This window comes from Cucumis sativus, chromosome 2 (genome assembly GCF_000004075.3).
Source record: "Cucumis sativus cultivar 9930 chromosome 2, Cucumber_9930_V3, whole genome shotgun sequence".
Classification (NCBI taxonomy): Eukaryota; Viridiplantae; Streptophyta; class Magnoliopsida; order Cucurbitales; family Cucurbitaceae; genus Cucumis; species Cucumis sativus.
This window is the reverse complement of record NC_026656.2, coordinates 8,923,481-8,940,235: the sequence shown is the minus strand read 5'-3', so window position 1 is coordinate 8,940,235 and position 16,755 is coordinate 8,923,481. Positions and strand designations below refer to the sequence as shown.

General features: G+C 35.9%; 1 protein-coding gene across 1 annotated transcript; it reads right to left on the bottom strand.

Moving 5' to 3' along the window:
* Positions 1-518: 518 nt before the first annotated feature.
* Positions 519-15,980, bottom strand: LOC101215434 (chromatin assembly factor 1 subunit A-B). The gene is made up of 12 exons (XM_004138917.3): positions 15,627-15,980; positions 15,353-15,497; positions 14,175-14,270; positions 12,704-12,780; positions 11,943-12,022; positions 11,345-11,405; positions 10,960-11,027; positions 10,725-10,806; positions 8,900-8,983; positions 8,736-8,813; positions 1,769-1,888; positions 519-857 (listed from the first exon to the last, which is right to left on the bottom strand). The coding sequence occupies exons 1-12, from the start codon at positions 15,792-15,794 to the stop codon at positions 681-683; spliced, it is 1,236 nt and encodes a 411-aa protein (XP_004138965.1). The 5' UTR covers positions 15,795-15,980; the 3' UTR covers positions 519-680.
* Between the last annotated feature and the right edge of the window lie 775 nt (positions 15,981-16,755).

Here is a 16,755-nt window from a genome sequence, read left to right as displayed (position 1 = left end):
AATATATAACCAGTCTTGCATAGGTTATAAAAAAACATAATATTTTCTATAACCTTTCATATTCAGATTAAGAAACACTATCTCATTTATTTTCTTTGAGGCTCAAACTAGCATCATAAGGTGTCCTTACAAGTGTATCATTAAACTATCAAATCTCTTTAATAGTATTCAATGTGTGATTGACATAAATCAAAACATTCTCAATAATACTAAGTACATCCCATTAGTCTCACATAAATCTTTCACTTCAAAATATGAGGACCTAAATAACTTTATAGCATTACTGATATTTATGGTTGTATCAACATACAAACATATAATCACACAATCAACTTCAAATCAACTTCAAATAACTTTTAGGAAACAAGTGAACCTATGAATATAATTCCCCTCCAAAGTCATTTGTTTGATTTATGGATTTATGGATTTATTAGACAAATTTCTTTTTTAAAGAATGCAGGGATGAGATCAAAAGAATATGTGAAAAAAAAAATAAGACACTAATAGCAGAGGAGACATCACCGAAACAAACAATATGAGACCACCATTTAAGGAGTTAATGCACTAAATCTTTCTTCATGTATAGTGTCACCAAAGAACAAAATATCAACATCAATCTGGACCATATTCCACACCCAAAAAAAGAGTACTAAAATATTTTTTTTCTCTGAAACGTGAAATTAGAGGACGCCAAAGAAAGGATTTTTAATAGCAGAGTCGAGCTCAGAACCAGCTGAATTGAGCACTGCCCTGTCAACCTTGTTTCTGGGCAGAAACAAGAACTCACCGCCTTCGATTTTTTCGAACCCGCACAGCTCTAGAAACTCAATTCCTCCTCTCAGTGCACCCACTCTATCCTGTTGCATCCAACGGGTAATTCGGGTTTAGTTGTTCGTTTATAATGCAAGTATATAATTTTATCAACATAGTCGTGTCAATTTAGTTCCTAAACATTAAAAAAGATATGTCAACATTGATGATGTGAAAATGTTTTGTTGCAAATTTAGTACAGTATGATAGACAAATTAGCACAAAATGCACTGTTATCAAAGTCAAGATTTATGATCCTTTTATATAAAGCATGTCACTCTATTTCTTTCTAGTTGTTCAATTTATTCCCTCATATATCACATCACTCATCAGCCAACAATTGTCCACAATACTGACAGATACAGAATAACCATCAATATTTCAAAGACGTATAGATCACCATCAAAGTCTACCTACCAAATTTGTAATTTAACCATTTTCAGACAATTTTCAATTTTACGAGAAAGAGAAATTAACTAATCAGGTCATAAAATCAAGTTCACCATTATGATGTTAACACTCTGGATCATAAATTCCTTGTGAGAAATATTGTGCATGCTTCACTGCTTGTTATATGGTCAATTAGACTCTGACTGAAAACGAATCATTAGTTTGTGCAAATGTGTGTTCTGTGTTTTTTACCCTTGTACATGCAAATCACAAATGCATATAATAAATTGTTTTGGAATCACAATTGCATATAATGAATTGCTTTGGAATCACAAATGCATACAAAGAATTGTCTTGGAATCACAAATGCACATTAAGAATTGTTTTGACCAAGAATGATACCAAAACATAAAGATTGCTTACTTGTGCAATATGATAAAGTTTGATAGTTCTTGCAAATAGAGCATAAATTTACCAGAAAATTTTCAGAAAAAAAATAAGTGAAGCATTTCAATTGACATTGGAAACGGGTAAAACAGTACCATAATTAGCCAAATGAGGCAGATACCTGGAAAGTTTGGTTGCTAAGTCTAATTTTTCTGAACTTCTCTTCATCAGGACTTTTCACCACGTTTCCCACATAAGTTAGAAGGGTTTGAAACGCTCTCTTCACTTTAGCATCATCCTCCTAGAACAAACGTAGAAGTTAAAGACAAGGGATCACTCTAATCAAATTGAATTTACTTTAAGGAAGAAAGATGAATTAAAATTATCGTTCAGTAACTAACATTAAAGAAACTAAAATAAAACAACCGGTCTTGTTCTCCTGTCTATTAAAACTAATTGATAGTTTTGAACTTCAAAGCAATAATATACAACTATGACCAAAACAACAAATTCATACAGTAAAGATATTTGGTATTGCAGAGAATGTACAAGTAACATGTTCTAAGTTAGGTCCCAATGCAGACGCCAGAAGGAACCAAGAAACCCCAAATATGTATTATTTTACCGTCCCTTCAGTCAGTAATCAACAATGCTGATTCCGGTGCAATTTATTTTGTCTATGCTCCACTTTGCCGCAATCCCTAGGTCTATCCAACCCTGTAGCAAACCAAATCCTACACCACTATCCAACCGGATACTATACCTCTCCAAAAACTCTACCCAATTGTCACCTCGGTGTTGATAATCCTCATGCCCAGTAAACATTTGAGGTTGATGAATCCTCGGCTCAGTCCAAACCTCATTTGCAAGGCTTTTCTTAGAGTACCGCCCAACAACAATTGGACATGCTTTAAAAGTAGATTGTAGCATTCGAGGCAACGTTAGGGGCTCCTACAAACACTTCTAGTCATTCCTACAACCTTACCGATGTATTATGAGAATCCGATAACTTCGTTCCCTAATTTGTCCTCTTCTTATGTGTCCAATACAGTGGCACAGTCTACAAAAAAAAAGTTCAGAGGAGAAAATAAATTGTCCAGAACTATTTCTCGGGTCGCAATCTGTTAAAATGATCATCGAGGGGCGCCACAAATTTGGTTTTCTAACAAGGGAGATACCCTGTCCTCCACCGGGAGATCCCCAAGAACGCTATTGGAAAGGAGAGGATTCTCTTATTCGAGCCACATTAATGAACAAAATGGAGCCACCGATTGGTAAGCACTTGCTGTATGCTAAGACTGCTAAGAACATAAGGGATACAGCTCAGAAATTGTGTTCGAAGCGTCAAAATGCCTTTTGGCTCTACACACTACGAAAACAAGTCCATGAACGCAAGCAGGGAGCAATGGATATAACATCCTATTTTAGCAAACTTTCTCTGATTTGGCAAAAAATGGATCTTTGCAGATAAATGGCTTGGGACTGTCCCAATGATGGCCATACAATATTCTAGAATTAAAGAGACTGACATAATATACGACTTCCTTGTTGGCCTCAATTAAAAGTTTGATGTAGTCTATAGGTGCATACTAGGCCAGAGACCTATTTCTTTCTCGATGGAGGTTTGTTCTAAAGTTCGCCTTCAGGAGGACCGCACAAGCGCCATGAATATTTTGACCACCCTTGCAATTGATTTTGCTGCCTCTAGCACAAGATCCTCTACTCATGACAACGAGAAGCACAAGGGCAAACTGGTCTCTATCTATAAGCATTGCAAGAAACAGTGGCACACCAAAGAACAATATTGGAAATTACATGGTCGTCCCTCAGAAGATAAGAAACAGCCTCCCAACGACAAACAGAATCCAGGGTGAGCCTATGTAAGTGAGTTTGCTAGACCTTCTCAACCAAATGTGAACCAGAACGATCCTCTAGTCTAACCAGACTAGGAGCTATTGCCTAGTCAGATATGCCTCTGTCCCTCAGTCTTATTAGTGTTAATGGGAAGAACCCCTGGATTCTAGACTTCATCTGACAAGTTCCTCTGAGTATTTTGTGTCAAATTTTCCTTGTGTCGACGATAATAAAAGAAATAGAACTGTCGATGACTCTTTGGCCCCCATTTCTGGGAAGGGACAAAATTTTCCCTTTAAAGAGCTATCCTTATAATGTGCTGCCTAAGATATCTTATAATTTGTTGTCTATAAACAAGATTACCCGTGAATTGAACTGTAAAGCAACTTTCTTACCTGATTCTGTTTCCTTTTTTAGAACTTGAGCACGGGGAGGATGATTGCCACTACCTGGCACAGCAAGGGACTCTACCTCCTTAACGATGATGCTTCATCTAGTAGAACCTCTAGGACGAGTCTTTTACCTTCATACTTTACTACTTCTGAAAAAGATTGTATGTTGTGGCATTTCCATTTGGGTCACCCCAATTTTCAATACATGAAACATTTATTTCCTCGTCTCTCCTTTAATGTTGATGTCTCTACCTTATCTTGTGATGTGTGTATTTGGGCAAAAAAAACATCGGGCCTCCTTTCCCTCACAACCATACAAACCAACCCAACATTTCATTCGTATTCATAGTGATGTGTGGGGACCGTCCAAGGTTACTAACTTACTACTATCTCTGGAAAACGGTGGTTTGTGACCTTCATTGATGACCATACTCGTCTTATCTGGACGACAAATTCAAGGTCACCTCCACTTTTCGGAACTTTTATCACATCGTAGAAATGCAATTCAATACAAAAATTGCAATTCTACGAAGTGACAATCACCGGCGGGTTTAGTATAGGCCCGGGGGGGCTCGAGCCCCCCCTCAACCTTATTGTGTTTATATAATATGTATAAAGAAAATCAATTAATATTTAATATTTGTAGGTAGTTTAGTGGTAACAATGCTTGTCAGCCCCCCTTCCAACAAGAGTTCAAGTCTTAGTTGTGTATTTTTTTTCTCCAGATTTTTATTTTTTCTATGAGTTACAACTCGAAGACCCCTGTCAATAAATTTCTTGGATCCGCCACTGGTGACAATGGTCGTGAGTTTCAAAACCATTCCCTTTATGAGTTTTTGTCCTCTAAAGGGATTGTTAACCAAAGCTCTTGTGCTTACACACCCCAGCAAAAAGGGGTTGCCAAAAGAAAAAACCGTCACCTTCTGGAAGCATGTTCCCTCATGTTGTCTGTCCTTTCCCTCCTATTTGTGGGGCACTATTTATTCTTATCGCAGCTCATCTTATCAATTGAATGTCCTCCCGTGTCCTCCACCTCCAGACCCCCCTCAAATGTCTCAAAGAAGTCTTATCCCTCTACCGTCTCATCCCTGATATTCCCTTCCAGGTGTTCAGGTGTACTGCATACATTCATAACCATGGCCCTAACCAAACCAAGTTCACCCCTCGGGTTGCAAATATTTACATCCTACTTCCCATAAGGACTTTGTCTCCATGAATGTCACCTTGAGGATCGTCCTTTCTTTCACTTCAGGGAGAGATCATGAGTGAAGAGTCTAACTGAGTAGGTCCCTTAGAGTCTACCCATTCTACTTTTGTCACCTTACCCTTACCTGATCCTAAACCCCATAAAACGGTCTTAGTTACAAAAGTTCCCTGCATGACCTACTATAAGAGGAATCTCAGAAAGGAAATTGGGTCCCCTACTGCTCAGCCGGCATCGATCCAAGATTCTTAACCATCATGAGATCAAGGTATGAATAATTCTAATGGTTCATATGTTGATAGTAAAATGGCTAAAAGACTGACAGGTCTACTACAGATGTTCCTAAAGAAATGGATGAAATGGGTAGTGTTGAAAAGGACAGTGTTGATGAGATTGAGATCATGGCAGAAAGGACGAGTAATGAGGCTAAACCGGATCATTCAAGTACTCTAGATTATTATGATCCTTCTCTTCACATCTCTATTGCGCGGATCAAAGGTATCAGAACCTGCACGAAACACTCCGTATGTCACTATGTTTCCTATGAGAACCTATCACCACAGTTCATAGCCATTATAGCCAACCTTGACTCTACCATGATACCTAAAAATATCCACATTGCTTTAGAGTGCCCTGAATAGAAAATTGCAGTCATGGAAGAGATGAGAGCTCTTGAAAAGAACAAGACCTAGAAGATTTGTACTCTCCCTAAGGGACATAAAACCGTGGGATGCAAAAGGGTGTTTACACTTAAGTACAAGGCAGACTTGACAAACACAAGACCAAGTTAGTTGCAAAAGGGTTTACTCAGACCTTTGGAATCGATTACTTTGAAACTTTTTCCCAGTTGCAAAATTAAACATCGTAGTCTTGATATTTGTTGTGAATAAAGACGAGGCCCTATATCAGCTAAATATTAGGAATGCGTTCTTGAATGGAGACTTAGAAGAGGAAGTCTATATCAGTCCCCTCTTTAGCATTTGAAGCCCAGTTAGATCATCGAGGGTTTGCAAACTTCATAAATCCTTGTATGAGCTAATACCGTTATCGAGAGCATTGTTTAATAGGTTTACTACCTTTGTCAAGTCCAAAGGTACAGTGACGGGCTCTCTGATCACTTTGCTTACAAAAGTCTCCTAGGTTGGGAAGATCGCCGTGTTGATTGTTTATGTTGATGACATTGTATTATTTGGGGATGACACCGTTGAGATCATTCAACTAAAAAAGAAAAAGGGTGATGAGTTTGAAATTTAAGACTTGAAAAATCTGAAGTATTTCCTTGGGATGGAGGTAGCTAGATCAAAGATGGTATCTCTATATCTCAAAGTATACACTTGATTTGCCGATTGAAACAAGGATGTTAGGATGTCGTCCTACTGATACCCCCATTCAGTTCAACTATAAACTGGGAAATTCAGATGATAAAGTTCTAGTTGGAAAAAAAAAATATCAGGGCCTTGTGGGAAAGTTGATCTACTTGTCTCACACTAGACCGAATACATCCTATGCTATGAGTGCAATTAGTTCATGCAAACCCCCATGAGGAACAAATGGAGGCTGGTAACACTAACAGAATTCTGAGGTACTTGAAAACTCCTGGTAAAGGGTTGATGTTTAGGAATACCAACAAAAGATGTATTGAGGCTTATACTGATTCTAACTGGACAAGCTCTGTTGTTGACAGGAAATCCACCTCTGGCTATTGTACCTTTGTATGGGGCAATCTCGTAATTTGGAGGAGTAAGAAGCAAGGGGTTGTGGCTAGAAGCAGTGCTGAAGCAGAGTACAGGCCTATGAGTTTGGGGGTATGTGAGGAGATTTGGCTACAGTAAGTTTTATCTAACCTTCATCGAGACTATGAGGTGCCGATGAAATTATCCTATGATAATAAGGCGGCTATTAGCATCATTAACAATCAGTTCAACATGATAGAACTAAACCTATGGAGATTGATAGCCACTTTATTAAAGAAAACTGGACAACGGTAGCATATGCATTCCTTACATTCCCTCGAGTCAACAGGTTGCTAATATTCTCACCAAGGGGCTTATCAGACAAAGCTTTGATTCATGTTTTAGCAAGTTGGGCCTTATTGATATTCGTCCCAACTTGAGAGGGAGTGTTAGAATTAGTGAGCTTTACCAAGGGTAGATTTGCAATAATATTCTTTCCTTTTTTACAATAAGCTCTTGTTGTCTTTTTATTATTCCCAAAGTGTATCCTTTGCAATTATTAGAAAATAATAAGAGAAAACAATATTGTGTTTTTCTCCTTGCAATAGGGTTTCCACGTAAACTTGTGTTTTATTTTTTTGTTGTTACTTTCAATATTTTTTTGTTCTCCTTATTGATATTCGTCCCAACTTGAGAGGGAGTGTTAGAATTAGTGAGCTTTACCAAGGGTAGATTTGCAATAATATTCTTTCCTTTTTTACAATAAGCTCTTGTTGTCTTTTTATTATTCCCAAAGTGTATCCTTTGCAATTATTAGAAAATAATAAGAGAAAACAATATTGTGTTTTTCTCCTTGCAATAGGGTTTCCACGTAAACTTGTGTTTTATTTTTTTGTTGTTACTTTCAATACCACCAAAACACCCCAACCAAATAAAGGGGCTCCAGCGAAGTAAAATGTTGCCTATTAAATAGTTACAAAAAATCTTCGAAACCGAATCCCACAAAGACATAAGGAACCTTACTAAGGACCAAAACTCGCAAGGTTCCTTATCCCTACCTCTAAATACTCTATCATTCCATCCCCCCAAAGATCCCAAATCACAGCCCACACCCCAAAAAACCACAAAAAACGGCCTCTCAGAATGTAGAATGGTGGAAAAATTCCTCAATCTTTGCACAAACGTTCCTTTGCCAAGCAAAACTAACATTGAACTCAGGCAGAAAATAGCTCCGAGCATACCTTGCATTTTATCAATCCCAAAGGAGATGATATAAGTCTTCCACACCCTTTTGACACAGAATACAACAAAAATGCCTCACAAGCGAGGTCCTCCTTCAAACCAACCTATCCAAAGTTCCATATGGCCCAAGCAAGACTTGCCAAATAAAGAATATGATTTTCTTATCTATCTTGATCCTCCAAACCACAACAAACACGGACTCTCTACTAGGAGAGGAATCCAACAACAATCTAAAGAAAGAATTACAAGAAAAGGCTTCACTAGGGTTTGGACTCCAAATACAATGTCCCTTCTCCCCACTCTGAAATTGCAATTCTCCAGTAAGGAAAGAAGAGAGGCAACCTCTCTCGTTTCCTTAGTCGACAAATGACACCCTTGCGAAGTTAGTATCCATTGAGCACTAGTATTTTTTCATCTTATCAGTGAAAAGTTTTGTTCCTTACGAAAATAAATAAGTAATGAATGGAAAGGACAACTATTTTTTGGACAAATGCAAACAAAGCCATGCCCTACTAACCCTAGTTAGAAAGGAATCGTCAGAACTTTCAATGACAGAAGTAGGAGTCAGGATGCTGTCTTTGACTTGGTTAAGTTAGTTCACAGCTTCTCATTGATGCACGCTTTCAAATTCTTTTTCAATTATATCCCATGTGCAAGTAATTCTACTTCCATATGTGTGTTCTAGTGCTTGTGTACAGACATGTAAAAGTCATTGTAATATTAGCAGCATTCCGAGTTCCGATCTGCGATAGGAGTGTTTTATGAATTCTTAAACATATTTACCTTGTGATTGGACTTTAATGATCGCAAACATTCTCTCATTTGCTCTGCCTTTGAAGCAGGTCTAACCGGTAAAGACAACTGCAGTTACAAACAAACATTTAATCAAAGAAACTCTAAGCAATTCAAAATTGAAAGAGTACCTAATCCGACAGCACAGGCAATACCTTTTTCTCTTCAACAACAGGTGCCGGAGGTTTTGCAGTTGAAGGATCTTCTGGTGGCAATCCAAGCCTCCGTCTTCTTTCTGCCTGTGAAAAAATAACTTCTTTATAATAAAATCACAATTTATTATCATTTTGCTCACAACTTAAAAAAAAACAATATGACATTCTAAACAAAAAAAGAATTTTAACCTTTCACCAACCACAAGAATATTGCTTTTGGACCAATCACAAATGATAAAAATGATTATAAAAAAAAAAAAAAGCATTATAATAGTTTAACAAAATCAAGACTCGTTTCATGATAAGCCGAATTTCATTGGTAGCATAACCTATTGAGGATTCTACTTTTCTATTCATCGCCTACACAAAATGGCATTTCGTTGCTAAGATGATATAGAAACACTAAATGGTCTTTTTAAATCTGTTAGCTTATCTGAATTGTTGTTTCTATATCTCATCTCATCAACCAAATGTCATTTTCTATATTAAAAGAAACAGTACTAACAAAAAAAACAAAACAAAACAAGTATTAAAAGCTTGGTTACTAAGCTTTTAGGTATGCATCCATGAGGTCTCAAAAATATTAAAAACATCTCTAATAGGTCTTCGACTATTAATTCCACATGTAATAGATTTTTGAGAATTTAATAGAACACAAAACTTTCAACTTAATGTTAACAAGTGTCCTTACACTTCCAATTCCATGTCTATACTTGACATTTTTTTAAATTGGCACGTCTATTATATTGAAAATGGAAAGTTAGGGACCCTACTAGATGCCAAATTTTATTTTTATGTCTAATAAAACATTTAATTGTTTTTATAGGAAAGAAGATGAATTTTTTTTCTTTTGTTTTATACCAAGGCAAACGAAGAAAAGCACAAGGACAAGGGGTTATTTAAGTAAATTGTTAATTGCATTCAAATATAAACAGTTAATTTCATGTCAAGAACCCCCTAGATACAAAATTGAAAGTTCAAAGATTTTTTAGTAACTTTTGAAAATCAGAGGATTTATAATTTAACAAAAAAACTATTATAATAAGAATTTTTCATAATCCATGATCACTTACACAAGTCTCAAGAAATCTCATTATATTTGGAATTAAGAAAGATAAGTAATATCCACATCCTAGCAATGCCAGGTTGACTTTGAAAAACACAGCAGACATTGATGTGACAGACTTCACAAATGAGAATTGAATTCATGGGTTCAAATAATTTTCAGAGAGATTGAGAGATCAGGATAAATGACATCGGTTACTAGGCAGTTTTTGTAATTATGAGCTTGGTCTTGTTCTTTTGGATTGGAGAATTCCATTTCTGTAGTTAGTGTCGAACTCTTTTTTCTGTTCAGACTTGGTTTTTTGTGTGTCCTTGTATATTCTTCCATCCCTAAAGTGTGGTTTCTTACAAAATAAATAAATAAATAAAACATTTCCTCTTTGACCAGCAGATCAATCCCGTTAATAATTGAACTTACCAGTTGCAGCCTAACCATCCCAAAAGAACCACACTTATGAACCAACTTCTATGAAACGATAGGTACAGATTATAACCTCTTTTCATAGCTGAAGTTACTAAACAATTGAGAGTAAAAATGTAAATTACGAATATAACACTAGATAGTACTTTCCACAAACCAACATGTAAGCATTTAAAATATCTTTATATCGATCTGGAAAGTGAGTAGAAAAGAAACGCACATTGATTCATGAGGAATAACACACAAAAAAAGAATAATATTTAAAAACAAAATCTTATACTATATGATGCTTAATTGATTTAATACGCACAATTTTTCAGGATTAGGAACTATCAATACCTTGTCCTCTTCAAGTTTTTGACGAATTTTTTCCCTGGCTCTTTTCTCTTCTTCTTTTTCAGCTTTTCTCAAGGCTAATATTCTACAATAGGAAAGATATTTTGCATAAAAAAGGAGTAAATTTGAATACAATACAACATAGTAATAATGCTTTCAATAGCCTAAGAACAATTCCATTCATGAACAATTCTATCTATCAACCATAAAAAGACCATAACAAGGACCTAAAAATAACCTTTTTCTCTCATTTTCTTCCTCGATCCTTTTCGCTTCTAAGAGCTCCTTGCCAATTCGAATTCTCTCCTGAGAAAACAAATGCATACTATATTATCTATCTGAGGCACTTTGTCAGTCATAAAAAGCTAAGGAACACAACAATACTACTTTTAACTTTTCCATAGCAAAAGGACTTCTAATTCTATGAATCTAATCATCTATCACCAAAGAAAAGAAAGAAAAAGAAGCTTAATTAAAACAAAACCAGGACATAAACATGAAAAAGCTAAAGAAATGACGAGAAAAATTTTATAGTGAACAGATGGTAAGCTCTATCCTGATGTTCCTCAATGATTTAACTATTTCTTGAAAGGTTGCTGTAAAAATGAACGAAGCATAAATACCTTTTCCCTTTCTCTTTCAGTTATCTTCTCTTCCTCCTCCTTTTTCTTCCTAGCCCGTTCCCTAAAAGATAATTCACCATATGAGAGAAAAATAGGAAGCAAATCCCCAAAAGAACAAAACAAAAACAAACAAGAAAAGGGGGAAAGGGGAAAGAAAAAGTCACCTAACAAAACAATGCTAATTGGTAACCATGCAGTCAGGAGTCTTTTATTAATTAGATTCAGAACTTTGTTGCCTAAGGATTTAAAAATGTGACCAAGGTGGGGTGCAGTATCATGTGATCTCCATAAAATTTTGGTTGGAAAAGGACTAGTGCGTTAAAGGTATATGGTCAGCGATTATAACTTAATTGATAGAACTATTTTCCCTACTTCTAGTTGGATTCTCTAGACCGAGCACTTCATTCATTCATACTCCTTTTTTATGTTAGTAGCAGTAGCAGAGTAGTAATAATAATAAAAGTTGCAATCCTTATGTAATGCTATTTGGAATTCTTTTCAAAATTCGTTGGCTTCTGAGAGATACTTTATGCCCCCCCACAATTAGGTATTTTCTCTTTTCAATAATAGCATAATATCACTATGAGTGACCCTGTACCTTAGCTCCTGCTGTTTTGCTTTCAATTGCTCAGGTGTAAGCGAAGGCTTTGGAGCCTCAACCTTTGTGTCCTTGGGAACCTGAGAAATAAACACAAAGTAAGGTGTCATCCCCTCCAAGAACTAAACAAACAAAGATGGCATATATCCAATTGATTTGCTACCTCTGTCAATAAATTTTAAAATATATATAGAATATGAGTTTGGCAGTATAATATGTACAATAGATGATATGAAATCCTCCCAATGAAGATTACTGAAACAGCAAGGTTGGTTGCCTTTTTCTTTTTCTTTTTTTTTTTTGATAGAAACGACTTTCATTGGGCAAGGTTGGTTGTCATATATCATCTTGGCTACATTTTGTCAGTTGGTTGAGTTTTATAAGATTTAAACCCGGATATGTTCAGTTCATTTGGTGTTTTCATCAATTTGAGCAGCTTTGGTTGATTCTGCCAGTATTTTAATACACTTGATAGGTTTTGAATGGTTCAATAAGTTTTTTTTCTTTGCCATGATCTGATTTTTCAAAGCTTCTCTTTTAACTAGTTTCACTTTCCATTATATCAGTCCAGCATCGCATTATAACACACAAACTTGCACCTAAAGCAAACAAACAACCAATCAAATTTATCTACTTGTACCTCTACAATGACCCCATTCATATCTTGATGAATAGAGATTGTTTTGTATGTGTAAAGGAAAGTAGTGCCCCGAAACAAATTAAAGATACAAATATTAAAAATGAAGAACAGCAGGACTTACCAAAGGCATCTGGTCTATCTCCGGATCATTCTCATGTTCGACTACCCAATTGACTGCTGCCTCAAGACTAGAATTACCTAAAAGAGAGAAATTAAAACTTGTTAATTAATAGATACATAAATGATAGTTCTATTAAAATGAATATCCATATGTTATTGATACAACCCAGATATATTGAAATATAAAAAATAATATAAGTACATGTTAAACCAAGTGATTTGAGGCACTTGGATCCTCCCTTCTTGAGATCACACTCAAGCCTATCTTGAGATCACTCTCAAACCCTAGTTCATATAGCAAATATTGCTCATCTTCCTCTTCCTATTTATAACCAACAAATATAACTAACTCCCTAACTAATTACTGTTATGCTCTAACTACCCTAATAACCCCATTCATTATCCATGAAAGTATGGATATATCTTTGTTCATTTCATTAAAAGAAATGGTCTATACAACTGAGTGGATGAGACAAATTGAAAAGAATTCCCAAAATAATACATTGGCGACGTTTTGAGGAGCATGCTTAGGAATTTTGCAGTGTTTACACCACCATGCACAGTTCATCCACATGGAAGTAATATAAACATAAAAAACTAAAATATCCTAACTTAGGTTTCAATTTTTCCAATAAGGAAATATATTCTGAACCCATTATCTTTTCAAATCTACATGAACATATAGATTTTCTACTCTTTTTTTAATGAAAATCTAATTTTATTTGAGCAAATGAAATAATACATGTGGCAATCCAAAAAAGTCCACTCAACAGGAGCCAAAAAAAAAAGAATTACAAGAAAGGATCCAACAGCTGAGGATAAGAGAGATATAACAAATAAGTTTATATTAACATGGGAAAAAGTGACAAATTGCTTTAGTGCTCCCATTACAAGCATACAAAAGACCACGGCAAACCATAGTAGTTACAAAAAGCTACTCTAAACCGAATCACTTATGTTGGAACTTGGTAGAAGGTTAAAAGGGGAGGTTCATAAACACTCCAACAAAAGTAATGACATTTGGCCACATATACCACCTCCTTCCAGCATTGTCATGAAATAAGACCTTGCGCCCAATAAATCCATACACCATAGAGGAAGGCTTACCAGCATTGTACCATAGATCCTTGGCCCCTCTCTTTCTAATGTTTTGGTTGCATTGAAGTTACTCTTAAATTTTGCCCTTCTATCTATGCTATCAGTTATCACCCGAGAGAGTCTGAATGGTTTAAAGAGCCTACCCTAGCACTTCCAATTAAATGAGCAATGGACAAAGATGCTTAATCTAAAAGATAAGAATTAAATTTAACCATATTCAGCTGCTCTCACGTTCGTGAAGTTGTGAATCCAGATACTAATTTGACTAGAGAGTTCTGATAAGTTGACTATACTCAAGTGATGAAGAAATAACATTCCAAGTGTTTGAACTCAAAATAAAAGAGATTTACGTTCTGACTTTACAAACAACTCACCAGAATAAAAGAGTGCACGGGTTGCTTGTGCTGTTGGAAAGCCCATAGCTTCAAGTTCCTCTAATATATTTTTGTTCACCTCTGGCACAACCATTTCTTAATACAGACAAAAAAAATTAATGTTAAATGTTTACTCAAGTGGCAAAATGCACCAGTGAGCAAATAAAAAAAACAATTAAAATGTAGCTTAGCTTGAAATTTTATATTGCATTAACAAGCTTTCTTACCAACCTCCCGTCATAGCACTAATCTTTTCTAACATAGATTACTTTCTAACAATATATCCTCATAGTTAAAAGGATGGCTTCATGGATAATTTCCATGCATTTGCATGATGATGTGACTTGAACGTGCAAGATCTAGAGATGATGAATTTAAAGATATACAGTGAAGAGAGGGAGATCGTGGTGTGAACAAAGGTTTCTTCGCTTTTATATAAGAAGTAACCAAATGAAAATGCACCAAAAACTGTAAGGTGTTAGGCACGCAAGTTCTTCGTTTGTTGCGTCCGTCAGATCAACTTGTTTTTTTTTTTTTTTTGTTCAACTTCAGGTTAAATATCCTAGTAGTCAAAGGATAGTTTTATACGTAACATTTTGTAAATAAAGGTCAGCGGGAACCTAGAAATAATAGCAGTAAGTAGGTTATATTCAGTTTTTTTGTTTGATTAACTAAATCTTCAGGGCGCTTTCACTTTTCACGTTATTCTGGTATAGACCTTCTTTCTTGGGTCCAAGAATGGCAGGAAGGATTCTTGCCTACAAGTAAATATTGTAGAATAGATCAATTTAATACAACATAATAACTTCTAATATCCCACATCAGGGACTTAACTTTATCTTTGAAAGGATATCCACCAAAGAAGAAAGGAAGTAAATGTCTCCATTCTGAGATGCCGTTGGACAAAGAATGAAAATATGATTATGGATTCCATTTTCCTTTCATTTGACATGAACCAGAAATTTGTAGATAGTGCAACTAAGGCGTCTGTTCTCAATAAACTGAACTCTACAGCAAGCATTGTCAAAATGGATGCCCCTTAGGCAGCCACAATTCATTATCATTCAACCTAACTTTCACCTATCAGTCACGCCCTGGGTTCATTTCTACAACTGTATTTTCTCTTTTAACATGATTGGAAATTTAAAGAATAGATCATGACGAGAATTGTTCCATACCTTCAGACTTGCTAGCACTTGCATCTCCGCCATCTTCTGCTTCCGCATCTACCTTTGGAGCCTCCAAACTTATTGGTTTTGCAGCCTCCAAAGTCTTATCAGCAAACTCGGTATGGCCAGTCCTTTTCGTATGCAAATCACTTTCCTACAGAACCAAACACCACAAAAAGAGAATTCAAAAGGCGTGGTTCTACTAAATACAACTACGATCTCCGTAAAAGCAAAGAAGTGAATTGGAGATTAAAATTAGAAGAAAGTAGTTCGAAATTCAAACCGTCTTGGATCGGCAGGGCTTGCCACAAGCAGTGCAGACGAGATTGAGCACTGCTTCGGTGGACTCGGAGAAGTTGGAGTGAGAAGTGAGTTCGGCATGTTGTTGAGCTTCTTCTACGGATTTCAAGAGTACGCCACAGTCTCCGCACTGGAGCGATAGGCCGGCCATTGATGATACCCAAATTCTTGGATTCGAATCGAAATCCTAGCAGCAAATCGGCGGATTGGATTCTTCCTTCCGCCTATCGATCCGTGTTCTTTCGGATTCGGTTGCCTTTCTCTTTAGTACAAAGATAGTTTTGGTAAAATGCACCGCAATTCATCGCCTAATCTAATCAAACCAACTTTCTAATTGCATTTTATTTTCTATAAATTACAATAAAACATGAACTTAGTTTAATTTACATTTGTACCTCCACAGTTCAAATTCAAAACCTTTAAAAAAAAAGTTACAAGAAACTAAATCAATTTTTAACTTAATTTTGACTCTTCATTGACTTACGCAATTAATTTCAATTGAGTTACTTCGATTTGTCCAAAGTTTTATAATATGAATTGTTGATTTTAAAATTTTGATTTCAATTCAAGTTTTTCTTAAAATAAAAATATATATTGTTTGGCAACTCTTTTTCAAGAGTGTTTTTAAGGTAAAATATTGTTTGTTTTGTTATATATAAAATATGTATAATCAAACTTTTCAATAGAGGTGATAGTTCGAGTTGACAACGATCATTGGGATGATGCTGGCCAATAGCGTTATAGGAGATAATGGTGGTTGGAGGTTGACAAGTGGAGGTCATCATAAAATAGAGTCGAAGGTCACCAAATGTGGTTGTTGGAGGTTGGTTTGGTAATGTCGATGAAGATGGTAGTGGAGGTCAGCTAGTGGATGTAGTGGAAAACTGTGGTCAAAGGTTAACGACGATTGTCGAAGACGATGACTAATGGTTAGGGGAAGATAGTGGTCAAAGTTTGGTCAGTGGCAGTTCATGGAGATAGTGCTTGGAGGTGGTGGTCGGAGTTTTTCATACAAGTTAGTAGAGATTAGCCATTATGATAAGAACCATGATGTTCCATACGAACCAATTACAAGATCAAAGCCATCAAAGATTAACCAGTCATTCATTTTT

Coding starts and splice junctions, on each gene's coding strand:
- LOC101215434 (XM_004138917.3), bottom strand. CDS start 15,794: ATGGCCGGCCTATCGCTCCAGTGCGGAGACTGTGGCGTACTCTTGAAA. Junction 15,498..15,626: donor AGCCCTGCCGATCCAAGACG/GTTTGAATTTCG, acceptor TTGGTTCTGTAG/GAAAGTGATTTGCATACGAA. Junction 858..1,768: donor TTAGCAACCAAACTTTCCAG/GTATCTGCCTCA, acceptor TGGATGCAACAG/GATAGAGTGGGTGCACTGAG.